The sequence below is a fragment of the Phyllostomus discolor genome, chromosome 11, assembly GCF_004126475.2.
Source record: "Phyllostomus discolor isolate MPI-MPIP mPhyDis1 chromosome 11, mPhyDis1.pri.v3, whole genome shotgun sequence".
Taxonomy (NCBI): Eukaryota; Metazoa; Chordata; class Mammalia; order Chiroptera; family Phyllostomidae; genus Phyllostomus; species Phyllostomus discolor.
In genome coordinates, this window is record NC_040913.2 from 94,232,386 (window position 1) to 94,258,885 (window position 26,500).

General features: G+C 58.3%; 1 protein-coding gene across 1 annotated transcript in view; it reads left to right on the forward strand.

Moving 5' to 3' along the window:
* Positions 1-26,500, forward strand: part of LOC114508849 (CUB and sushi domain-containing protein 1) — a 416,019-nt gene that overhangs the window by 140,264 nt on the left and 249,255 nt on the right. The window contains exon 8 of the mRNA XM_036011116.1: positions 6,531-6,608. Within this exon, the coding sequence (XP_035867009.1) occupies positions 6,531-6,608 (78 nt within the window). The remainder of the gene's footprint in view (positions 1-6,530; positions 6,609-26,500) is intronic.

The following is a 26,500-nucleotide window of genomic DNA, read 5'->3' on the forward strand; positions in this document are numbered from 1 at the left end:
GCCAACAGAGCAGACCAGCGACAACAGGGATGGTCACGTTACAAACGTGTAGTCAGCACATACATGCGGCTTTCGGGTGCACGAGATCACTCACAACGCTCAGCATGAAGAAGGCCCAAGCATACTGGCTGGCTTAAGAATAAAAGAATAAAACTGAAATGTAATAATCTAGTTCCGAAAGTGGTCGTCGATTTCTCTCAAGGGTCCGTGTTCAAAGACCTCATAAAATCTAGTAAAAAGTGTCAGAATGCCTGAACACGGGCAAGCCCACAGGGGGCGGCCGCTGGCAAAGGGGCCTCGTAAAGAAAGGGAAGCAATTACCGCTGGATTGGGAATCATTGCAGTCATACTGAGCTCCCCGTAAAACAACGTGCAGGCCCCGAGACCAGGGCCCTGAGAGTTATCTCGAAGAACCAGTGAGCAACTGCATTAATTATTTTAGATGCAAACTCCGGGAAGATGGCTTTTTTCAGCGGCCGAGTCAGTAAGTATTTTCGTCCGTGTGCTAAAACCCAGCGCTGGCCAAGGTGTGGGGGGGTCAACACGCGCGTGGACACAGCTGGGGCCGCACCGGGACAGGCTCTCTGGGGACCAGCCCGGCCCTCGGGACAGAGCCCCTCGGGGGAGCCCCAACCTAGTGACTCAGTGCGCGGAGGGATCGGGGCTCGGGGACACGGCCGGAGGGGGCGCTGCTACGTCCGACCGCCCAGAGCGAGAAGAGCAGCTGACGCCTCGCCGTCACGGCGTGGAATGTGTTACGTCTGGTCCAAGAAAAGCACGTTCAGAAAACGTTTCATGACCTCAGGAAACGGTGCCCGAACATGCTATGCTATGCCATGAGGGACATGCGACACGGTAAAGTGCTGACGCAGCCGTGGGAGTCTGATGACGTGCATTTGCAGTTTTGTTTCTGTTCTGCAAATGCCTTAAGTGTGCCCCTCCCTTTATGCCTGCTGGTCTGCACGTGTGAGTGTGCCCAGGGCGGGAAGTAAGCACCTAGAGATGGTGCCACTGGTCGTGTTCCGGCGAAGAGACAGCGCCTGTATTTTCTCCTGGATGGTGGTTGGGCCTGTCCCAGACTCCCCGAAACGTCCGTGGGGGGGGGGGGGGGGGGGGCTACGACCCTGCGTAAAGGCGTCCGTGGGGGGAGGGGGGGCTACGACCCTGCGTAAAGGCGTCCGTGGGGGGCTACGACCCTGCGTAAAGGCGTCCGTGGGGGGGGGGGGCTACGACCCTGCGTAAAGGCGTCCGTGGGGGGAGGGGGGGCTACGACCCTGCGTAAAGGCATCCGTGGGGAAGGAAAGGGACCGGCGCTGCGGGCTCGGGGCCAGCCCTCCACTGCAGGAGGGTCCGTGAGCACGGACTCTCAGCCGCTGTTCACACACGCAGCAGGGCATGTGCAGGTGACAGGCCCGCTGGGGGTGGAAGGTGCGTGTGAGGAGGCAGCACCGTGGCGGGCGCGGGACCGTTCCAGCGCGGCGTCTGTAGGGCGGCAGCACCCCTCACAGGGAGGGAACGAGGTCCGAGGTGCGGTCAGCACAGGTGGTTCAGTCTCCGAAACCGAGGTGCTCCCTGATGGAGCCGCAGGCAGGTTCCAGGCTCCGGGTTCACCCCCCCGGCGGCGCTGCGCCACGCTGCCCGTGTTCCCTGGGGTGACCTGCTGACCTCCGCACCTCGGGGTTTTCCTGTGAATTCCTGGAATAATGGCGTAAATCTTAAAACACGGAGCCAGAACTAAAGAGGGTGTAGATGAAGCGCTTTGCACAGTGCCCAGGGCACCGCAGTTTTGAAAAGTATCACTCGTTAAGGACAACACGAGGACCGTATTTTGTTCAGTGTCAACACTGCCGCTGGCAGGGGGGCCGAGGGGCTTCCCGGACACTGGGTCGGACCCAGTGGTGTCCTTAGGCACTAAAGTGCCACGTGCTGCACTCAGGCCTGTGGCCGGCGGGGACCAGCGAGTGGGGCCTGGGGGGCTGGGCAGAGCCCGGGGGTGGGGTTCCGAGGATCCACCGTTTTTGCCGACGAGTTTGCTAGTCACAGTTAAAATAGTAGAGGGTAGTTAGCTGCTGGCCACAACAGCGAACATGCTTGGGGTGGACCGTGTCAGGGGAATCGTTTGGCCTGGAGTGGCACTGATAAAATTATGATGATCCTCTGAATCAACAATAAGCTCGATAAATAGGTTTATATTTTTAATTCCAAACCCCGAATTCTTCCAGTTTGTCAGTCATCGGTGCATTGACGTGAAACAATTCCTTCTCTCTCTGCGAAGTGGCTCACGGCCTCCGTCCCCATATTTAGCAAATTAGGTTCATTTGAAATGACTTGTGTCTTGTGTGTTTACGGGGGATTATCTGAGCTCTCGTTATGGGGGGGGGGGGGGGGCTTTGGATGCTGAGCCGCGTTCTCTGGCACGGGAAGCCCCAGGGACCTCAGGTTTTCAGCCGACCCGAAGAAAGCAGGTTTACCCCCAACCTCGGAACCATGGGGAGGTTATACTGAAGGCAGCTGAAACGAGGAGGGGGAGGAAGGCAGGGAAAAGTAAACAAAAAAAGTTCGGTTCCTTGTGTGTGATTACTGCAGCATTTTCCGACCTTTCTCGCCCTCACTGTGCAGGTGTGGCCCCCAAAGTGGCCCACATCCCAGATGTTGCTGTAAGAAGGGGGGTGCCCTTCTGTGCTCGAAGCTGTTGAGCCCGAGTCACTGGGAAAAGACGCCAGTCCGGCCAAGTCAGTCTCAGACAAAAACTCCAGTGTTTCTTGAGCAGCCCCGCCCCCCAAACACAGACTAACAGAGAGAAGAGGGACAGAATGAATCCAGCAGACAGACAGCAGCCCGGGCAGCAGTGCGAACCACTGAAGCTGGAGGGCCGGGCCCTGCCCTGCGGTTCCTCGCTCCGCGGGTCCAGGGCTGGACGCAAGCCTCAGCGCCCCTGTCAGTCGGCAAGGGTGACCGCATCGTCCACTCCGAGACTTCCCACGGGACGGGTGTAAACACTTTGATCCTGGAAAGCTGCCGGAGGAACGCACCCTGTGCCTGGTCCCCCTGGGGGTACACACACCCCCTTGTGTGGGGGGCGCCCCCGCCCTGCCTGCAGCTCGCACCACCGGGTGGGAGCGTCTGTCCTGCTGGGAGTGGAACTCTCCAGAACACACCTGGCCCTTTCCCCTCCGCAGGCTGCCCCGGCGTCCCCGCCCAGGGAGACGCCACAGCCCCCGGAAGCAGGTGAGGGCTCGTCGCTGGGACAGGCCGCAGCAGGAAGGCAGCGTCTTAGGGAAAAACAAACAACCCAGACTCCCTGGAGGGAGTGAGCTCCACGCAGCCCCACACGCTCACCTGCAAAGTCCACGGAGCGAGGAGACGCCTAGCGAGGTTCCCTGTATTCCCGTCCCTCTACCGCCCCCTGGGGACAGCTCCCTGTTTCTGTTACTCCTCGGAGCGTGCGAGCCCGCTGAGCCCCGTGTGTTCTGTCTGTTTGTTCTGGGTGACATTTGCTTTGAGCTGATTGTCTCCCATCGATTCCCTGTTCCTGGTCCGTGGCACACACATCCCCTCTCCCCTCAGTGAGTTCAAGGGGAAGATGTGTGAGCACGGGAGGGCGGCCCTGATGGGGCATGTACGTGGAGGCCATTTGCCGGGTCCCGGGAGAGCTGCCCAGGGGCCGGACAGAGGCCGTGAGCAGCCAGCGCCCGGGGCTGTGGAACCAGGGCACCTTCCAGTGTCGCTGGGTCTCTCCGGTGGCCATGCTCACAGTGGGGAGACAGGGGGGAGGGGCTTGGAGGGAGGGCGGGCGGGAAGGAGAAGGAAGGCGCTGGCGTCTGCCCTGCTGCTTCTCTGGGACGGCCGCCGGGGCGGGTGCTCCGTGGGAGCCCCTTTGGGGCGACTGGCGTGAAGGGGGGCAGGGAAGGGCAGTGGGGGGAGGAGAGGCCCAGCCTCAGGGGCGACGCACGGGGGGCTGGAGCGGAAGTACGTCTCAGGCAGTGCCACGCTGGAGCTGCGCCCGCCCACGGCTCAGTCCTTGGTGTGGCCGCCCCGGGAGGTGTGACTGGCAGGTAGCTGCCAGAAGCTGGGCATCCCGTTAAAGGCCTGACAGCCACCTACGGCCACTGGCCTCTCCTCCCAGGAAAGGGCATCTTCCGTGGTCTCCGAGGCGCGGCTATCTCCACGGCCACCAGGGGCGCCCTCCGCGTCAGGAGCACGCTGGGCCAGGCCTGTCCCTCGTCCACGCTGCAGGGGCGCGCTCTCCGACGGGCAGAAACACCCTTCACACTTCCCCCCCCCGGGGAAACACAAAGCCAGAAGACGCCTTTGCAGAGATGAGACAACCAGGACTTATCGCAGACACCTGGTTTGTCAGGTTACAGGACGAGATTAATCACCGCCCCAGGCCAGCACCGCCCCCCCCCCCCATGGACTATGCTGAGAAGGGAACGAGGGTCAGCCCCCGCTCTCCCAGTGTGGGGAGGGGCCCACGTGCCACCCGCCACAGGGCGGAGGAGAGAGTGAGCGCCGTGGTGTGTTGGAAGGGGCCTCCCAGCAGGGGAGGATCAGAGGAATGCCGCCGTGATGCGGGGAAGGCTTGAGAACTGGTGGGAGGGACTCCGAGAGGTGGGGTCACAGAGATGTGATCCCCGGCGGTCACGACAGCCAGTGACCAGAGGGAAGGGAGGGCGGAGAGGGTCATCAGCCATGGAAGGGCCCTCCCAGAGGTGATCCCCGGGGCACACCCAGGGCAACCGTCCAGATGCCGGTGACAGGAAGGTGACGGCGGATGCCGTCGGGGGCTGAGCCTTGCCCTTCCAGGTCCTCTGCCGGAGACGGCACAGTCATTATGTCCGGACCTCCAGCAACCTTGTGCCCTGCCCTCGGGGCACACTCGCCGTGTTAGTCGGGGCCCCCAGAGCATCAGAGCCAGGAAGGTCATACATAGTACATGTGATGTGCCTTGAGAAACATGCTCCCTCAGTGAGGGAGGCCGAGAAGTCCCAGGATCTCCAGGATGAGCCGGCGAGCCGGAAGCCCAGGAGAGCAGATGGTGTGGTTTCGGCCCAAGGGCTGCTTCAGCCTGAGGCTGAGGCCAGGACCAGAGTAATCCCCCAGCGCCAGCTCAGCCATGCAGGCTGAGAACTCTCAGAACTCTCAGAACTCTCTCCCACCTGGAAGAGTGTCAGCTTTTTGTTCTGTTCGAGCCTTCAGCCAGTTAGGTGAGGCCCACGCACCCGAGGGAGGGCAATCTGCTTTACGAGTCTGTCCGTTTAAATGCTAATCGCACCAAAAAAGAACCCCGAAGGAAACACCCCAAACATGTGTTTGACCAAATATCTTGGCCCTGTGCAGCCTCGTCGAGACCAAAACATTATCCATCGTACCCATTTTCCAGAGAGATTAACAAACTCTGAGTTCAGTGGCTTCCTCAGGCCACAGAGCCACCAAGTTTTAAGAAATATTTGAACCCAGACCTTCCTGCTTTCAGCTGCTCCAGGTCTAATATCACAGACGTAAATCAGACGTGTTGAAACTAAATATTATTTTATTTATATTTATTTATTTTTAGAGTAAGGGGAAGAGAGGGAGAGAAACATCAATGTGTGGTTGGCTCTCGTTCACCCCCTGCTGGGGACCCGGCCTGCAACCCAGGCCTGTGCCCTGACTAGGAACCAAACTGGTGACCCTCTGGTTTGCTGGCTGGTGCTCAGTCCCACCAGCCAGGGCTGAATAATATTTTATTTTATTTCTATAATAATATAATAATTTAAATATTTCAAACACAAGTATTTAAATTAAAACATTGTTTTCTAGTTTCTTTCCCCAAATGCATCCCCACACTTTTTTTTCAGAAGCGATCAGAAGAGTGGAACTTCTTAACGTGTGTGATTTCGTAGAAAAATTAGAGAACTTATTTGAGTCTGAGACCCGTGACCCTGGAAACGGAGCGCGCGCACGTTCCTCCTGCACTGCGCCTGAGTCCGCGGGCTGGGAGGGACTGTGCCCCACCCCCGTGCCGTGCTTTGCCCCCGACACTCAGGACACGCTCCCCCATACTAGCCGTCTGCCCCTCTGCGCATGCCTCTTCATGGAACTTCGCATGACGGAATGAACATGTGAATAACTGAATGAGCAACTTTCCTTCCTGTCTAAGGTGTCTCATGCCTGCAGCAAGTTGGGGGAACTCGGTGGTCCCCGCACCTGCGAGCCAAGTCGGCGCAGGACCCTGAGCCGCGGAACCCGGCCCTGCGGGGCCCCTGGGCCTGCGCGGCCGCGGCGGTAAACAGTGCGCGTTCGTTTCGGCTCTGACACCGCGGCCGGTCGTAGGACAGACACGCCGTGGCCGTCTGGCAGCCCTCTGCCCCCTCCCCTCCAGCTCTCACACTCCGTGTGCTTCCCACGTCACCTTGTGGACCGTGGCCCACCTTCCAGAGCGCGGCAGGGACGCGGTCCGGCAGGGAACCCCGTGCGGGCACGGACACCGTGTTGTGGGCTCTCCCCCTGCCCCGCCCCCACTAATGGGTCTGTTTTCTTTCTTCCAGTGAAAAAGGCGATCGAGCTCAAGTCCCGCGGGGTGAAGATGCTGCCGGGCAAGGACAGCAGCCACAAGCACTCCGTCCGTAAGTGCCCTCCCTCCCCGCGGGGGCGCGGGGCGGCACCCTCCCGGGGCGGTTCCCGAGGGGTCCCCGTGCGGACTGCGCCCCACCCCCACTCTGTCCGCGGCTCTGCCCCCAGAAGCACTTCCCGGGAGGGAGAATGTCCCTGACGGCCCGTTGTGTGTGTGTGTGAGGGGGGGACTGGGGGGGAATGTCGTGCTGACCGTCCCCCCTAAATGCCGCTCAGATCCATCGTCACGCTCCGCCCCCGCCGGCCACCCCTCGCCGCGGCGGTTTCCCTCCGCCTGGGGCTCTCGCCCCTCTCCCTCCGCATTCAGTGCCCCACCCCCACCCCCACACACACTGCACTGCACAAATCTCCCGGATGTGGGAGTCCCCCTCCCGGGTTTCCTCTTTAACTACCCCTGGCCTTCCGTGGCCTGTGGAGTGGGTATCTTGGGGCAACGTCTCCGTGTCCCCCCTCCCAGAGAACCAGAGCGGGGACACACCCGTGGGGCCCCGAATGGGCGCGCCCAGCACGTGGCAGGCGACACCCGTAGCTGTTTGAATGCGTGAGGGGAGCCCCTGTGGCCCCCTTCCCTGGCGGCTGTGCCCCTCGCCGTTACTCAGCTCCGCTCCGGGGCCACGCGTGGTGCTCCTGGGCCGGGAGTCTCCGCCCCCCTCTGTCCACTGAGTGCAGAGGCCCCTGGGGTGGGGAGACTCGCTGTCTGTGGCTTCCCCTGACTCCCCTGACTCCCCTGGCTCAGGGAGCTCTTCCCCAGCTTGCTCCTCCCTGCTGTGCTCTGCCTTGTCCTCCTCTTGCTGTGGGCTGCCTGGCCCACCCCCTGCAGGTCAGCAGCTTCCCCTGAGAGGCCCAGAGGGTGGACGCACAGCGTGGCCCCTTCCCCCACACCCACGGGGCTCTTGTCTGGACTTCCCACCAGCTGTGTTGCCTTTGTAGCCTCTCCTGGGGTCTCCCCCCACCCCCGCCGCCTCCTGGTGCTCCTGTCCCCCGCGTTTGGGTCTGAGTGTGCTGTTTTGGGGGGTGGGGGCTGCCGGGCTGTGGGCAGAGGTGGAGGGTGGGCTCAGGGCGAGCGTTTGGAGCACCCCCAGCTGGAACAACTGTGTTTTCACCTGCCTGGTGCATCGGGCTTCTGCACCAGGTTCCTCTCCCTGACCAGCCTTCCACTAAAACTCACGAATGAACAACAGATGACAATAAACGTCCTCTAACCATCACACCCTAGGGTGACCACCCATGCTCCTCGGGGTCCCCATTCAACGGCTCGCTTCCTTCCGATTGTCCGTGTAACGGAAGTCCGGGGACCCTGCCCCCCAACACCGGGAGGGGGCAGAGAGGGGCCCCAGACCCCCGGGGCACCTGCGTTGGCACAGGGCGTGGTGTAGGCTCCTGAGGCGACTCTAATGAGGTGCCCTCCACGGAAGTGGCTCTGGAGGCTGGCACGGCCAACCCCAAGGGGGGGCAGGTTCAGCATCTTGTGAGCAGCACTCCCCTCCTGGCGCACGGGCGGCTGCCTGCCTGTCATCGTATGTCCAGAAGGCGGGGGGCAGGGGGGGGAGAGAGACACAGACAGAGAGAGAGGGAGGGAGGGAAGGAGCGGGAGGGGGCATCTTTTCTGCCCCCTCCTACGAGACCACCGGTCCCATCGCCAGGGCCCCGCCCTTGCTGACTGACCACCCCTCAGAGACGCTCCTTCCAGATCCCATAAAGTTGCGGGTTAGGATTCCAATAAATACGTGTTGGGGGGGTGCAAACATCCACCTACAGCGGGTGGGTTCCCCGAGCCCTGCCTGGCACTCGGGCCCTTAGACCCCCAGGAACAACACCATCCGTCTGCAAACAGCCTCGCTGAGCTCCCGGTCTGGCCCCGCACCGGGGGTAGAGTCCATCCGGATTAGGCAGGGCTCGTGAAGGAAGAAACTGCTGAGAGACGGATGAAGGGAGGACGCCATTTTTTTTTTAAATTTTTAATATTTTGTTATTGTTAGCGTTTAATTCAGGATACTCCATAGAGAGGGAGCTGTGGTACTTCTAATGATTGCGGAATTAATGTTTGAGGGTTAAGAACCCTGCAGAAATGATCCACAGTAATGCAGAAGCACCCGTCAGGTGAACCCTGACATCCAGCCGATATTAGGACCAATAGCAGATCAATAGCAAACCAGACTTGCGGGCCAGTCTAACATATAGACAGGAGCTGTTTTGGAAGGAGCTAGTTCTGTCCTTATCTGAATGCAAACGCACAAAGAAGTCATTACTCATTCGGTTTTAAGAAGTGTTCTGCACTTTCGTCCAGCAGTATTAGGCAATTCTGTTTTCCGACACGAGAATTAATCACTAGGGAAAATAGGGAATAGAAGAAACGGCCAGCCTTCTGAGATCCGCAGTAAAACAAATGGTGATGCTGTTCATGCAGAGGGTGTGACCAAACTCAATTAAATGTTTCATAGAGAAAAGGACAGAGGATTTGAAGCCAGAGAGACAAGGATTCAAGAGCTGTAAAATTATTTACCTAATTCCAGCCAAGTTTCCTCATTTATAAAATTAAAATAGCAGTGCTCTTTGTCGAGCAGGTCAAGCCGGTTATTTGTAAATTCCTACGCCAGTGGGTGACGTTCGGCAGAGCCAGCCTGTTAGGAAGTTTCTGTACGGACACAGCAAGAGGCAAAGAGTGTGAGCAGTGGGCTCGCCAAGCACGGCAAAGGCCTCCCTTGCCAGAGAAGGAGGACGGTCCGGACCCTTGAACTTGCTTTCTCAGGTCACAGGAAATGGGTCGGTCAATCTGGGAGGGGAGCCCAGAACCCGGGCCCCCAGATCCCATCCAGGACAGGTGCCAGGGGGCGGGGGGCATGAGCCTTGACCCAGAAAGCCGCAGGCTCCTCTTCTCTCTGAGCAGTTCTCGGCTCTCCTGCCACCTCCGTGAGCCGGGAGGCCGCCCGTGGGAGGGACGTGTAGGTTTCGTATGCACTGACACCTGCTGCCTGGATCTCAGCGGGAGCGGGCGTGTCAAGACCAGCTACGGATTTTAGCCCAGCGTCCCCATCGCACGTGGGGGCCTCCGGAACGGGCCTCACCCCCGCTCCGTGGACTTCAGTCCCCAGCACTTCGGCTTGACCCCGGGAGCTGACCGCAGCCGAGGACCGTCCCCATCAGTTCCAAGGACACGAGCAGCTCTGGCAGCAGCCGCACCCTCCGCCGCCCTGGCCCTCCACCTGTGGGGGCTGCAAAGGACACAACCAGACGTCCCTGAGACATGCCCGGCCAGGTCCGAGGGCCCATCAGCCCCTGCCCCGAATCACTCCTGCTGACCTCCGTCTCAGCTGTCTCCCTCCTCCGTCGTCCCTTCCTCTTCCGAGGCCCCGCAGAGAGTACGATGTGACCACAAGGCCCCGGGGTCGTCCTTCCCGCCAGAGGTTACACCCGCGCCCACCCGCAGGTGCTGGTCCACGCCCTTCACTCAGGCCGGACTCGAGGACTGCGGTGACCAGTGTCTTCCCGAGGACCTGAGCTGCGTTCTCCCCACAGAAGGCCAACAGGGGGCCCCAGAGAAGTCGGAGCATGAGTCTGGCATTTACCCCTCCCACGGCCTCCCTGCCAAGTGCCCTCGCGCCGGCTGCGCCCCAAGGCTCAGAGACCAGAGGCGCAGCTCTTCTCACAGGGGCGAACCTCTGTGACCCCTTTTCTCTGGAGTTCAGCACGAATTTCTCCCCTGTCGCCTCCCACCTTGGAGGCGGCCATCTCAGCTGGGACTCACCCCCACGTGACCGCCCCGTGCCTGGCGGCATCTGTACAGTGACCCTGCCGTCACCAGCCCCTTTGGAAGTGGGCCCACTTCCCATCTTCTCCCCCGAGTGGCTGGGTCCTGTCGGGACCCCATGAGGTGATAGAAGATGCTGAAGGCCAGCGTGAGCCGGAGACAGCAAACTCCACACAAAGACCCACACTTGAAAATGAGACAAAACACTGGACAAGGCGAGGAATCACCCCTTCCGACTCCGTCAGCTCCCCACTAAGGCCCTTCCGGTGGGCTTCCTGGACCGCCCCGGGGGCCTCACCAGGGGGACCAGAGGGTGCCAGGACCCTGCCCAACTGGCAGTGTCACGATGGGGCACCGACATCACCACCGTGGACAGATCGTCCCGGTCCTGGAATGCGAGAGGTGGCACGTGCTACAACAGGGTAGGTGAGGACTCCGTGGCTCGTGTGCTTCCAGCGTTTATGGCGACACACCACAGGGGCTGGCACACTCGTTAGCAACAAGCTCCGTGTCCGTGTGGCTGACAGACAAGCAGCGTCTGTGCCCGGACACCTCGGCTGGCTGTCCCAGCCTCCAGCCTCCCAGGAGCCCATCTCCCCGCTGGTCCACCTGCCTCTTCCTCCCAGACCTGCCGGGCGCACAGCTGGTCCGAGACAAGCTCCTCACTGGCTGAGTCCTGCTCTGGGAAGGGCTCCATCTGCTCCCCCCCACCACGGGGACTCACACGCCAAGCCCCCTCCCCCCTCTCCGACCACCCAGGCCAACAAGCACTCGGCCAGGGCTCCCTGGTTAGAGGCAGGAACGGAGGGGAAGCACCGGACTCTCTGTGTGTCCTGGAACAGAACCCCCGCAGGGTCCCTCTCTCATCCCTCCCCGTGGCGTCTGAGGGGCCTCCGTGCATCTGTCTCCAGAATCGCTCCGTTGGTTGGTCAGCGTCTCTGTCTAGCCCCGATCTCGTTACCCATCAGCCTCGGCGATCCTCTTGGCACACGGAAAGGTCGCCGCACAGGGTGGGACGGTGGCAGGGACCCATGGGCGCACTTCCACTCTCGAACGCAATGAGGGCGATTTCTTCTGCTGACTTAGAATGGAAGATTTACAATTTTGGGGTTTTCACCAGTGTAATTAATTATCGATAAATAACGTTTTCAGGAAAAAATAGATGATGAAGGCATTCGTTCTGTGTAACGCTCTAACTTTCTGATTGTTTCCACTTGTGGAAGGGGATGACCCCAGGGGCACCTGATGAAATGAACACACTCAGAAAACGCCCGCCCCCAGACCCCCTCCCCCCACCCAGCGGCGGTGCACCCTCCGTCTTCTGAGACTGGGCCCCCGCGGCCCCGAGGGCCCCCGCAGCCCCTGCCCTCTGTCTTTAAATGATGGCGACCTGAGACGTGGTTTCTTCCTCTTCTTCTCGACGCTCTCCCGGGCATAACTCGATGTTCACAACAGTGAGTGTGGGCATCACTAGGCTAGAAGATCCATTGGTGCCCTTGTAACGCCAGAGGTCAGAAACCTGTGGGGAGGAGGAGGAACAGGAGGGAGCCCCGGCTGTCATTTTCCAGCTGGAGCTCGCGTGCCCGGGCCGAGGTAAAGACGGCAGCTTTGCAAACACAGCACTGATTCGCCGTAGCTCACTCAGGGGGGACGGGTGGGCCACGCTCGTCCTGGCCGTTTGCAGTTACAGCGGCGTGGGCCCGAGCAGGGCGGGGTATGGGATTCAGAATCTTTGTTTAATGGGAAGCCGAATTTAAAAAAAAACTGCAGGAAAATCAAGCAATAGAATGCATCATCTTATACCCCCTTAGGGAAAAAATAACAAGAGGACATTATGAAGTAAATGACCCTAGAATTCTTCTGCTTTGACTATCAGCCATCCCTTTCATTGCTCTTTGTGTCCGGGGGCAACCCTTTTGTTTTCCCCCCTCCCTTCAAGAAAACACCTGAAGCAAAACAGGATGACACTCGTTCCGGGCTGCCGAAGAGACCGCCCGGCAGTGAAGAGCCGCTGATTGGACATTGTCCTTGGTAACGGCTCAGCCGCTCCGTTCGCCTGGCCCCTCTGTTGTGCCAGACGTAATCATGCACAAGGGCAGATTTCAAACTTTTGTAGCTCCTTTTTTTTTCCAGAATGAAACGGCAAAATGATGTCTGAACGACTTTGCACAAAGATGCAATCATAGCCACATAATGTTCGAGTTATCTTTGCAACATGGTGTGACCAGTTAACCCAGTTTCTAGAATATGCCGTTCCAGAGATTTTTAAAAATATGCCCCATAAAACGTTCTTCTTCCTTCTGCCCGGGGTCATACTACACTCTCCCACTTATCTCGATAATTGCTGCATTCGCAGCCATTGTTTCCTTCAGTGCAGACGGGTTTAAGAACACACGAGATACACTGGTGTGTAACACTCTTGTTACCTACACCCCCACGTGCCAAAGGAGAAAAAAATAACGTTCATCTCGTGTCTCTGCTTCCTCGCTGTCTTCTGAGCCTCTCAGCCTAGAAACGTAATCACAACGTGGGCCGTTTCCCTTCAGCTCCGAGCCACCCCTGCTGCTTGTGGGTGTGGTGGCATCGGCCTGGCCGCCTCTCCCTACCTCAGTTTCCCCGCAGCCTACCTTCACAGCACACCCCGTGATCGTGGAGGAATGTCGGTGGAATCACATCATTCTGCTGTTCAAAACCCTTCAGCGGTTTCCCTTCACAGCCCAAGTCCACGCTGCTTACAGACCACAGACCGCCCCCTCCCACCCCACTGCCACCTGCCCCGTCTCTGCCCTTGTCCTGAGGCTCAGGAGCTATTTGATGATGACCACAGACGCCCTGGAGTCCCAGCCGTTGCTCTCTCCTCCCTCCCTCTGCGGAACGCTGCCCAGGGAGCCTCACCCCTGCCTCCCTGAGGTCACCAACCAAGGACGACCTTCTCCACTGGGTTCCCTTGGGTCCCCTGCACTGACTGTGTCACTGTGGCCATCCACCCACCATCCGGTGTCTTCCTGTGACCGGCTCCGTTTCCCTCTGTGTCACTTGCGATGCACCGCGGAGAGCATGTATAGACATGTGAACTGTGCATGTTCGTGGGAGCGTGCGCACATATGCGTTCATACTTATGTCCTGCCCCCCACTGCCCCCGCTGGAACGCAGACTCCACGAGGGCAGACGTGTTTGTCCGTGTCCTTCCCTGGCAGATGCAGTCACACAAGCACGGCTGCGCACACGTTTGTCCGTGCAGCGGCCGCGTGTCCTGGCTGCGTGGTGGCGTGTGGGGCAGTGACAGAGCGAGCCCGTCCTTCCCTTCAGCCAGGTCTTTGTTCTCCTCGTCCCATTCACGGGATTAGCGGCCTGGCCCTGAGGAAACCCACAGCTGTTTCGTGGGGGGGGGGGGGGGGGGATTCTCCCCAACCCCTAGAGGGCGCTCCAGCCCGAGGGCGTGCCGTGTAGGGAGGAGTGTGTCAGGCAGGTGCCGGAGTGAGGGCGGCACCATTCACCGAGGGTCGAGTGGAAACAGAGATTTTTGCCCTCTCACGGTAGTAGGGCATCCGACCCATGGAAGGCGAGAATGACGGGAGGAGGGGACATGCAGGGGGTCAAGCCCAGCACCCCCGTCCCGGACCTCTTCCGAGTCTGGGCCACTGGGACGGTCCACTGAGGTCATAGGCCCTTTGCCTTTGCTTAAGGCAAAGTCACGGAGGCTCAGATAAAGAAATAACCCGCCAATTTATAGAATATCATGGTCTCAGAGTCCCTGTGCCTACTACACAGCCGGGCGCATCGAAACTTGGAGGAATTAGTCACGGTTTTCAGGTTCGCCTGATGGCGAAGGGTGGTAGAACCTCCTCAGCCCCGCGAGGCCTGTGCTCTCCGGGGTCGGGAAGTTCAGTCACCCCGTTCACAGCCTCGTTACCCGTCGCCCTGCCGCAGTCCAACACCATTAAAAGGAAAATTCCGGGGATAAACAACTCGAGAGTTTTAAATTGCACCTGGTTCTGAGTAACGAGGTGAAATCTCGAGTTATCGCGCCTGGGATGCAGCATCGGCGTCCACTGGGCCCGGAGGAGCCGCCGGGTTAGCAGACAGGGTCTAGGTGACCCCGGTTTTACTGAAAGCGGCCCCGAAGCCCAGGGCAGTGGGGCTGGCGATTGGGACCCGCTGGCGAGGAGCCGGAAAGACTCCCCTTTCTGGGACAAGGGGGCTAAGAACAATAAGACGTGTTTTGAGAGAGAGAGGGAGAGACCACATTCACCTGACCTGTGCTACGGCACCTGGCGTAATTGTTCTTTGTCATTATTAGTTGTTGTTACTCTCTCTAATTTATGAAAGAAACTCTATCATGGGAAGGGAGGAACCGGGAAAGCCCCGGTGCCCTGCTCTCCGAGGTCTGAGGCCTCCCCAGGGCGTCCTGGCAGGTGTGCCCGCAGACGGGGGGCTGCTGAACCCCACAACACACGAACTTTCCTCCAGGGCGAGGCCTAGTGGGCCATCTGTCCCTGGGCTAACCACTGGGACCAGGCAGGCTGAGCTCTCCGGAGCGCGTCCCAGACTCAGGGCCTGACCTGGCCAGCCTTTGGGCCGTGGAGACAGGGGGGAAGGGGAGGAGAGTGGGGCTGACCCCCGGAATGGATGGGGGGTGTGCCGCCGAGGGTCAGGCCCTCCCTCGCCCTGCCAGCTGTGCAGGACGCTGGGCGCGGCCCCACCTCTGGAGCTGACTCCGGACAGTTTGCACTGGCGCCTCCCTGCGGCCGCGCCGGGTCCCAGGGAACCCGCCGGCTCGCTGTCCCGTGAATCCCCACGCGAGTCGCCCTCAAATGACGAACACACGTTGCTTTGCCCGCCTGCAAACTACGTACCACGTTTTTGCAGGCGGGGAAATTCGTTTTGTATTCCTGATACAAAATACAGAACTCGTTTTGTTTCCCGAAGTCGTCGTCGGTGACTACGCGCGCTGCCGGTTGCTAGGGACGCCGCCCGTCGTCAGGTCCTCCTCTCCGAGGTCCCGCCGCCGCAGCGCGGTTATTACTGCGCCTTCCATCTGGGCTGTGCGCCGTGAACCCCCGACGCCGCACGTGGTTTAGTAAACCACGAGGGGTAACTGCTCCGCTCACTTTGTTCCTTTGTCACGAAACGCAATCATGCAGTTTTGCAGTTGTTAAAAACCCTTGTTTTCCAACAAGGGCCCGTCCCCCCGCAGCAGGAACTCGGGCGGTTGTACAAATCGCTTCATACACCAGGGGGGTGAGTTATGCTCACACTTTGTCAGCGGGACTTTGTCACCGCCGGAGCCGAAGTGGCGGGAAAGGCCCCCCGGGGGACCCCGGCCAGGAGGGCGCTGCGCTCCGGGCGCGCCGGGAAGGGTGGTCTCGCCGGAGCTAGGAGCGAAGCTAGCTGGCTCGCCCACCATTCACCACGCCATTCGCACGTACCGTTCCCGCAGCAACTAGGAAAGAGCACCTGTTAAAACATGCAAAACCAAGGTGGAGGGTGACTCGATCACACACGTGAAGTCGTGCGGGAACCCGAGTGGGCAGGAAACGGCTTTGCGGGGGGTGGAGTTTGCAGTCTGCAGCCACCGAGCATAAATTGATTCACGATTGAAAACTCACTCTGCAAAGCGAGTGGAGAAGGCACGCTTCCACTGGGGGAAGTGACTGGAGGGGCACCACCCACGGCTCCAGAAGTGTCAGTCCCCCCCCATGCCCACCCCTCTCTTCCAGCAGCCCAGGCGTCATGACCTGGGTTCTGCAGAGCAATAAGACAAGTAAGTCTCCTGGTCGGACGGGGTGCAAACCCCAGGCCCTGGAGAGCATGGGGGTTCGGGCGCCAGGCGGTGGATGGCTGAGCCCACGGGCCGTCAGGGGGAACAGGGTTGCTTCCTGCAATGAAATCATCCTCTGGGATCGAAGGTGGGTCTGGGAGCAAGGTCGGTCAGAAACTGGAAAGATTAAACCAAGTAATCACACGTAGCTTCCTCACGAATTGGATGAAAGTCCTCCACTTCCGACACGAGGAACCTCGGTCGGCAAGGTAACTCCATCAGCTTCGACACAAAGATGGATGGAAATGGAGTCAAGAAGTCATACACTCAGAGCGCCAAGAGGACTTCAGGAAAACACGCGCCCCCCAGTCTCAGCGTTTTCTCTCGAACGCCTTTGAACGGAGTCAGGAGAAGCCGGGAAATGTGTCGGCCTCAGCCCTGTGACCGGAGCCTGTGGAGTCACGGAACAGCAGCACGAAAATGGAGTCCCGGGCGGTCCCTCGTGGAGGGGGGAAGCTAGATATACTCGGAGGGGGTGGGCCCAGCGGGAGGTGCTGGCGGCCGAGGCTGGACTTAGGGAAGGGAACCCGTGTGCTGGTCACGTGGAGACGTAAGGGCCGTGGCGGCTGGCTGAGCTCCGGGGCAGAGGGACTCTCGGCTCTCCGGAGACGCTGGGGGAGTGTCCCGGACACGGAGGAGAGGAGGTGACCCCACACCCACCCGCGTCCCAGGTGACCCTCCGAAGACGGGCACCTGCCGTGCGCCTCCCACACGGCGTCTCTGACAGGTTTTAGGTGGTCGCCGCTCCCTCTTGCTCACAGTTGGTGTTGAAATGACTGCAGATCCTCCGAACGTCACAATAAAATCCGCGCGGAAGCCTGGCACCTGCACATGGCTCCCCTGGTGGGTAGCAGTGTCCGCGGTCTGAACTGGCTTCTCCCGGGGGCCAATGGTGCGGGGCTCAGGTGCGCTCGGGGACCGGCCTTCCGCATCCCCTCCGGGGACACGGCGGTTTACGGAGGTGCCCACGTCACACGGGGCTGTCTTCCCCTCGTTCGCTGCTGAGGGTGGTTCTGTGTCCCGGATGCCGGCCCTCTGGGGGGCGTGCGGTTTGCCAACATCGTCTCCGCATTGGTAGCTCCTCTCTGCTTCCTTTTCACGGGCCTTCCTTTCTCCGAACCCATCTCCCTTTGAACTGCTGGACTGTGATCTAGGAGGACATAGGTTCTGGGGGTTTGTGTTTCTTATTAAACCAGGAGGCACTGGCAGCCTCGGCCTGCAGCGGTTATTTACGGCAGCCCCAGGAACAGCTGGGTGGGGGAGGTGGCTCTTCATCCGAGTGAGCCTCTGTCACTGGAACCATCACCCCCCCCCCCCCCCATGCGTGTCACCGGCAGGCCGCCCCAGTGCAGTGTCCTGTCGCAGGTGAGCAGACCTGCACAGGGGGGTGGGGGACTCCTCAAACACTCCTGTTCATACCCCCTGACTGATTGAACCTCTCCGTGAGGACCCCAGGGAGACGTGCTCATCTTGAAACAAGGGAACTTAAGTTACGGCCATGAAGTTTAATCCAAATGATAAAGAGAAGGAGAACTAGAGCCTATAAATTCTTACTGATTTCTTCCCTCCCATGTTCTCAGTTGTCTGTCTCTAGTGCGGCTGCGTGCATCCGGGCTGAAGGGGACACCCTGTCCCCCTTACCTTCCGTGTCGTCCTGGCCGCGAACGGAGCCGTGTCCGTGCTGGCCATCAGGCGCGTGCCCTGATGACGGTCTGACCTCAGGAGTGCTCGTGTCTCTGCCCCGGTTAACCACCACACTAACTAGATTAATTTAGATGATTTAATTAATGCGAGTGATTAGGTTTGTTTGGTATAGTGGTTATTTGGTCATGTCCCGTGAGTTATGTGCATTTACCTTATTTTCGTGGAGAGAAAGCCGATGAAGAGGAGGGTCAGGAGGAAGCTCATGCCAGAGAAGGGAAACCAGCCATGTTCTCAGATGTGCAAACAGTAGGGCACGTCCAGGAGATGAGCAGGAGTGACACACGTTGGGGGGTGGGGGGTTAGGGACGTCCTTCCAGAGGCAGGCACCGGGTCTGGGAGCCCAGCATGTTGCAACTGTTATTGAAATGCCTGAAGGGGGTGCAGTTCGCTTCAGAGTGAGTGTCCGCCTGAAAGGTAAATAAGACGGCAGAAGCCACATCCCAACGAGCCACGTGCATCGTGCATCTGGGAGAATTGTAGCTCCCGGGGAAAACTCAAGTTCACTTGTTACTACGCAAGGAAGTGTCCACACTGCACCAGAGAGGATCTGTGCGGCGTGCGTGTGCAGGTGTGCACACGAGAGTGCTCCACCAATCTCCAGGGGCTCTGGCGTAGGGAGCGTGACCCCCTATGGCTCCCTGCACTTTTCGGACGGGCTGATTCATGGGTTGTCCGTGAAAAGGTAGGGACGGATTAGAAGAACATGAAACTTGCTGTGGGGATGCGCCATGCAAAGAACACAGCGGTGCGTTCCGGGGAGTAAAAAGGAGTCCGTCGCACATCGAAGCCGGGTTTGCGATCGGCCGCCTGTGGGGGGTGCTCAGCCAGGACCCAGCTCCCCACCCTCCTCCCGCCCGCACCTGCGCTTCACCTGCCTGCGGCGCAGCAGGGCTCTGGGCGCCATGCAACGGTGACCGGTGACACAGCTCGACTCCATTTTAATTGCACGTGCATGCTGTTCACAGCACAGCGGCGCGTTTAAACTTGCTTCAGTTGAATAAAGGGCTTTATTTCTGTTTTCCAGTCCTGTTAGCAGTGAAAGTGGCAAGCTAGCACCTCTTCTCTGGGGATCAGCATAGGCAGCCTTTCCCCCAGGGCTGTCGTCCGTCACACAGTCTTCGTCTGCCTGGCGGGGGCAAATATCCTGTTAGAGCTCCCTGCCCCATCTGCGCTGCACGGTAACTCTCAGCTGTAGAGCCAGACCAGTGTCACTCACTCACGACTTGTATGTTGTTGTTCGTTCTGTGAGGAGGGTTGATGGGAGTGAAACTCGTTGGAGTCAGGCTCGGCACACACACAAGACGGCCTGAGCCATTCCTTTCTTACCCTCCGTCCGCAGCAGTTCCTGCTGGGCGCTGAGTGTCGCTGGGCGCACCCTGATCTGTGACACCACAGCTTCGCTCGGGTTCACACCTTTGCCCGCCTCTCCACGTCTGTCAACTTCTGTGGTGCCTGGGAGGTAGCTCTCATTCCTGCCAGCGTCCTGCCGGCGCCCTCTGCACTTTCCAGGGGGGGCCGCCTCTCAAATACCTGGGCCCCGCACCTCAGCGGTAACCACACAGGGGCACATGCACCCCGCCATGCTTTCCAGTCCGCTGCCTCTTCTACTTCTCTTTGTCTCTTTTAATTACCTAATAACTGTATCCATATGTGTGTGTGTGTATACATTTATATTCATGTCATTTATTTTCTCACAAAAATGAGGGTGGGGATTTTGAAGTCCTGTTCACTGTCCAACTGTGCTTTGCACCTGGCGGGGGCTCAATAGATATATGTGGTGAATGGGTGAATGAGTGAGCAAATGAATGAGTGAATGAGTGAAATAATGAGGTAATGAATCAATGAGGTAATGAGTGAATGGATGAGGGAAATGCATGAGGTAATGAATGAATGAGTGGATGAATGAGGAGTGAGGAGTGAGAGGAGTGAGGAGTGAGAGAGAGAATGAGGTAATGAATGAGGTAATTAATGAATGAATGGATGAATGAACAAATGAATAAATGAATGAACAAATGAATAAATGAATGAATGAGCAGATGAATGAGCGGAGTGAGTGAATGAGCAAATGAAAGAATGAGTGAATGAGGTAATGAGTTAATGAATGAGGTAATGAGTGAATGAGTGAGTGCGTGAATGAGATAATGAGTGAATGAGATAATGAGTGAATGAATGTGCGAACCTACTTGCAGCTGCGTCCTCCCCACTGTTCAGACCATGGTCTCAGACACCCCCACCCTACACCCTGCAGCAAGCACAGCTCCCCTTGCCGTCCTGACCAACGCCATGTGCCATGTCACTCTGGTCTCTTCACTTCCACGACAACTGTCAATAGTCAAAAAGAGTCACTGATCCATTTAGGTTGGCTTTTAAAGGATATACATTTTTTGAAAAGGGGCCTTAACATGTACATGGCTGTGTCCCCAGAACGCACCAGGCCCCACACACAGTAAACATCTGATCGGAGTGCGGCTCGCTGACCACCTTCCCCGTGAGCTCACCTCAGCGCGGTGTCTGGCACAGAGCAGGCGACGCTGCCTACCTGCTGTCTCCCTGCTGTGCATCATCTGTCATCTGTCATCATCTGTGTGCCCTCCACCCCTGTCACTCATCTGTCTGACATCTGCCAGTGTCTCCTGCATCTGTGTCCATCTGTCATCCATCTGATTATCAGCTTATCACCCACCTGTCTACATATCTGTCATCCATCACCTGTAGCCATCCACTACCCATCACTCATCTGCCTGTCCATCATCTCTCTGCACCTCGTGTGCCTGCCTGTTGCCCACCTATGGTCTGTCTATATCTGTCTACTGTCTGTCTCTATCCATCTGTCTCTGTCTTACGTAGCTATTGCCTGTCTATCATCCATCTGTATATCTGTATCTATATAGATATCTATACATATATTTCCAAATCCATCTATTAATCACACGGAAAGGGAGCCCACTGACCTGTCTTTAAGATACACAGAACAAAGCGATGTGCTTGTGACGCGCAGTAAGGCCCCCGATCTCAGACCCTCACGCCGCAGAAGCCGTGTGAGCATGAGTCGGTTCCCACCTTTCCCTGGGAACCTTCCTTCCTGAGGGAGAGAAGGAGTTTATACCCAGAAAGACGGGATTTACACCCAGAACTCTTAGTTCAACTGTAAATGCCAAGTCGTGAACACACAGTGCAATGTGCAGATGACATATTATAGAGTCGTGCACTTGAAACTTTTATTATACTTTTATTAACCAATGTCACCCAATACATTTAGTATATTTTTTTAAAAAGAGGTACATTTGAGCTGACGAACTCCACAAAGAAACTTTTCCTGAAGTCCCTCCCCTGGGGAGGTGGCCGCCCACGCCCAGGGAGGTAAGGATGGGAGAACCATGCCCCGGTTGGTTTGTAAGGAATATGTGCCTTATTTTTACTTCAGGAAGTAGGCTTCAGTTATATCGATCCTTTTTTTTTCCGGTCAGCCTTATTGGGCTGCCATCGGTGTATGACGCTGTGTGAGCTTCAGGTTTGCAGCTTCTTAATGGTTTGATGCACGTGGACGTGATGAACAGGTTCCCTCCGTCCCCTCACTCTGCTCCCTCTCTGTGTGGTGGTGACACTCAGACCTACTCTCCCAGCAGCCCGTGAGCACACACACTACGTGCTCGCCACTCGGTACGTGGGATCCTCAGAACTCCTCCACCTTCTTACAGCCGCAAGTGTGTAAGCTTTGATCTGCACGTCCCCATTTCTCCCGCCTCCTCTTCCCTGGCGACCACCGTGTTGCTCTCTGTTATACACGAGTCCAGGTGTCATCTGTCTACACATACAGATACATTTCACATGTAAGTGAGGCCGCATGTTATTAGTCATTCTCAGCCTGGCCTGTGTCACTTAGCATAGCATCTTCCAGATTCATCCATGTCATTGCAAATGGCAGGGTTCCCTTCTCTTTCTTGTGGTTGAATAGTGCTCCATTCTCTCTCTCTCTCCACCCCCATGGTGACACCCGTCACACTTCTCACCCCCTCACCTGCTCCTCTGTCGAGGGGCGAGCATAGTCTCCCCGTCTCGGCTGGGGTGATTCACGCCACAGTGAGCGTGTGAGTGCAGGCAACCCTTTGGGAGGGCGGTTTCATTTTTGGGGACATACCCTTGGAAGTGGGGTGGCGGGACCTTGTGGTGGCTCTGTTTCTGACGCTCTGCCATGGTCGCCCCACTTCCTGCCCAGACGTGCCGGCCCCTGTGAGTGGCCCGTGCCTGCACCCAGGACCGTGGGTCCCCACACGAGAGAGCCAACTGAGCTTCATCCCAAAGGTCATTTAAGGGCGGACGTCGGCCGAGTTTCCCTCTGCATGTCAAGTGGAGAACTGGGAGCCGCATGAAGCCTGCAGACATGGCGACCCGAGGGGGTGCTGGAGCCCGTTTGGTGCACAGCCGGGGCTCTCGGAGGTGGTGAGCCTGCCTGGCTGCAAGGGGCCCTGACCCTGGCCCCCCCACCCCAGATTGTCACCCCAGACTGGCGTCCAGAGAGAGCGAAGTGGGGGGGTGTGATCGGAGTTCGGCCGACAGGACAGGGAGGGAGGACACACGAGCGTCATCTGGAAAGCCAGAAGAAATGCAACATCTACATCCAAATAGGGTTGTTAAGCGCCAAAGAGTCATTTGGATGAAAAAAACAACGTCATTTTCCAGTTGTTTATTCTCCATGTGGAAAGAAGCCATCTGTACTTGAAGATGGAAAAGCATGATCCGTTCAGTGTGAACGTGTTGATTCGAACTGGTGTCCCTGAGTTCTGGTCCTGCTTTCCCTCACAGGAGACAGGAAGGACAGGTGTCAAATTACCTGCCGCTCAGCATTCTCACGCTGCCCACTTTTAAATTAATAAACAGCGTCAAGCACACCGGTAGCTTCCAATGCACGGAGATACTGTTCATCTAGGCACCTCTGGAAAGGCATTTGGATACAAAGCCAAAGCCAAGCCCAGGATGCGCCCGAGAGAACCCAGGATCCGCAGCCTGAAGGCGGGGGTCTGAAGCCAGCCCACCGGCTGGGGGGCCTCCTCCAGGAACCCCCCGGCCTCTCTGAGTCTCGGTTCCCTCCCGCGGAAAAGGGACGGCCCCCTCCACGTAATTAGAGGTGTTAAATTAAAAGGGCAGGGAAGCGTTCTCCGTGGAAGAAAGATCAGGCACAAGCACGATATTCAAAGGAGGGATTGTACCAACGCTCCCTTCTTCTCTTGATTTAGAACGGCCCTTTCCCCCGCTGCCGGTGCCCCGATTTACGGGCACACTGGCGCGGGCAGATGCGCGGCACTGCGGACCTGGCGGGTTGTAATTTCCAGGTCCCTGCGGGCAGATAGTGTCACTGCATCACGGGTAATTGCTTTAGGGAGGGAGTGGGGGCGAGGCGGTGCCTGGGTACACGGCTCACTCGTGGTTCTGTGGGAACCCACGGAGGGAACACAGTGGAACAGCTCCATCCTTGCTGGTCTGTTCCGGGCCCGGCCCCACAGGCTGGTCCCCGGGGTCAGCGTCCCAACTTGCGGGGATTTTAAAGAGGGGCACACACCCCGGGGGAGACTGCTGGGGGCACCCTGATCTGGCGTTCCTCTTTTTCAAGCTCAGTTCCCTCTCCTTTTATCTGATAAAGACGATTGTTTTGGGGTGGGGCTAACTGACGATGAGAGAAAAAGATGGAATGCAAAGAGCAAAGTGTGTGTTGGGAGTTAGGTCATTTGATCGCAACACTGCGTCTTGCATCACCTGCCAGTTCATAGAAGTATGCGTGTGTGTCCTGAATGGAAGCTCACAGCAGACCAGGTGTGCAGAGAGCAGGACAGGTGTCCGGAATGGCAGCGGTCAGCCCCCCACGTCCATGGGTCTCGTGTCCACGGATCAACCAACCACAGACTCCCCCAACCTCTGACCGGGGTTACCGGGGGTCAGACAGTGCTGTACAGAGTGTCCCCCAATCGCGGGGCTCGGTGACGGTCTACCCATGACCAGAAAGGGGCTGGGCCCAGAGTGGGTCTGCCTCCGGCCAGCCAGTGGTCAGTGTGCTCTCGGCTTCGTGCAGGAAAAGTGTCACACCACGGTCCAGGGGACTTTGAGGGCACGTTTGTGAAAGCTGGGGACGGTGACACGAAGGAAGGGCTTCGGATACAAGAGCAGCAGGAGGGAGCCTGGGCGGGCAGCTGTTCGGGCTCCCTGGACACGGGGCGGGAGGGCAGCGAGCCTCGCTGGGCTGTGTGGACGGGCTGAGACGCACGTGATGGGATTGAGCCAGGGCAGGGCTGCAGCCACCTCTTGGGAGAGTCAGAGGAAAGGGGGCCACCTTGGAGACGGGATCAGGGGCCAGCCCGGGGCCAGCTGCCAAGGCCCACTGCTCCCCTGGTTGCAAGTCTCCCCTTCCAGTTTAGGAGGGGGTCCACGCCTGAGAAAGGAGAGGCATGGGCGTGCTCCCAAGGGAGCCCGAGCCGGGTCTGTTGTCTCCGGGCTTTTTGTCTCTCTTCTGTGCGCAGCTCTCTTAGGGGAGGTCTCGGCGGATCACTCATCCACGTCCCAAGTGTGTTCGTCAGCATGCTGATGCGCCAAAGCGAGTTCGCAGGGGGCCCAGGGTCGTTTTCTGGTCAGCTCTCTGTCAGATGTGTCTGCTTCTAATTGGATTTTTTGTTATCTCTTCCCCTGACTTCACCTGTCCTTGCGTCTGGCCGGCACTAATGGCACTAAGTGGGTCTCTGTTATCTCTCCACGAGCAGGGAGATTTGAGCTGCGGCTCTCTGGTCAGGGAGGAGAGGAGGGAACCGTTCGCTCTCAGGTGCCCTTGGCCCGGGCGGGTCAGGTCTTGCGGTTCACCAGCTGGCCGGAAATTGCTTGGCTTGTTCGACCCCATTTGTCTGGCCATCTGCTTCCGATTCCCGTTCCCTTTTGTCAGAAACTCTCTTAACACCTACCTTTCCCACCAGGTAGTGGCCGGTGAGCCGTGCCCCTGAGACACACACAAAATAGCGGTACCTGGCTGGCGCGGCTCAGTGGACTGAGTGCCGGCCGGGCAACCACAGGGTTGTCGGTTAAAGTGATAGCCAACGCAAACTGCAAATTAAAAGAAATAAATAAAAAGGAAAAAATTTAAAAATAGAAAATTATGGAGAAAAACCGATCCAGGCGGGAAAAACATTACGTTGTTGCTGGCGTGCGCCGTGCAGTTTGCCCGCAAGTGGTCGACTCTGTGCTGGACGCGGACAGAGATTTTCTTTCTTGATGTTGTTCTGGAGACAGTGCACCAGCGGAACAATCTACCTGGCATCCTCCAGGCGTCAGGCACCGCCCGGGGTCTGCAGGTGACGCACCGTACAGGGACCGTGTGGGTCGGCCATCGGCAAACACTGTGCCGGTGTTTTGAACCCTCGTCCACCGTGAGGGCGTGCTCACTGCTTTGAGGGAGGGAGGGGGGAGAAACATCGCAGCCAGAGAGAAACACCACGGACGGGCGCCTCCCGTACGCGCCCTGACTGGGGTCGGACCCGGGACCCTTCGGGTCATCAGGACGGTGCTCCAACCACCTGAGTTGCCCAGCCCAGCCGGGGTGACCCTGGGCCGTTCTACACCAGGAACTCGAGCACCCTCGAGGGGTCCTGGAACACACCCCGGGGGCACGAGGGGCAGCTGTACATGAGGGCCCCCGCCCCGGCCCGAGGAGTCCCAGAGAGAAGAGCTGCTTCCGGGCGGAAGTCGGAGGTGGTGGCAAGGGCAGGGGCTGCGGCAGAGGGGGGACAGCGATGGCGTGTGCTGCAGGCAGAGCCCCCTCCGGCCCTTCTGGGGCGGGCTCGGAGACTCGTCGCCACGGGGACCCACAGCAGCGGTGCCGGACGTCCCTTCTGCGCTGTCCCCGCTGGTGCCCAGGTCGGAGCACAGACCGCCGGCCGCCTCCTCCACGGGTCCATGGGCAGGGCATTTGTTTTCATTGTACATGGATGTATGTATGTATGTGTGTATGTATGTATGTGTGTATGTGTGTGTGTGTGTGTGTGTGTGTGTGTGTGTATTTCTGCAGTGGCCTCGGGCCGGGTGTGTTTCCCTGCATGGAGATGAACAACAGCGCATTTACTCGAGAACTGCTCTTGATCAGGCCTCGTTGGTTATTCAGTCCTTTTGCTACATGGATAATTAGCCTTAAAGAGAAGTTTCTGCGAGAGAAATATCGGGTGCACACCATTACTCCTGCACTCTTGAAGAGCGGTTTTATTGCGTTTATTTCTGTAGCGTCTATATTCACGTGTCAGTGATCCCCTGGCTGGTGGAGATGCTCCCTCACTTTGGGGTGCTGAGTTCGGCTGCCACGCTGAACCGGGTGTGCACGCCCAGCCCCACAGCCCCGGGCCCGCGCCGGCGTCCACAGGAAGCTGTCCCCGCGCCTGAGTCATTGGAGATGTTTGGGGGGACGTGTCCCATTAGCACACATTTAAGAGACTTCCCTCCAGCACTCAAACCTAGATGATTTCCTGGTTGCTTAAGAGACAGAGATGGAGCCCTGGCTGGTGTGGCTCTGTGGAGTGAGCACGGGCCTGCAAAGCGAAAGGCTGCCAGTTCAATCCCCAGTCAGGGCGTGTGCCTGGGTTACGGGC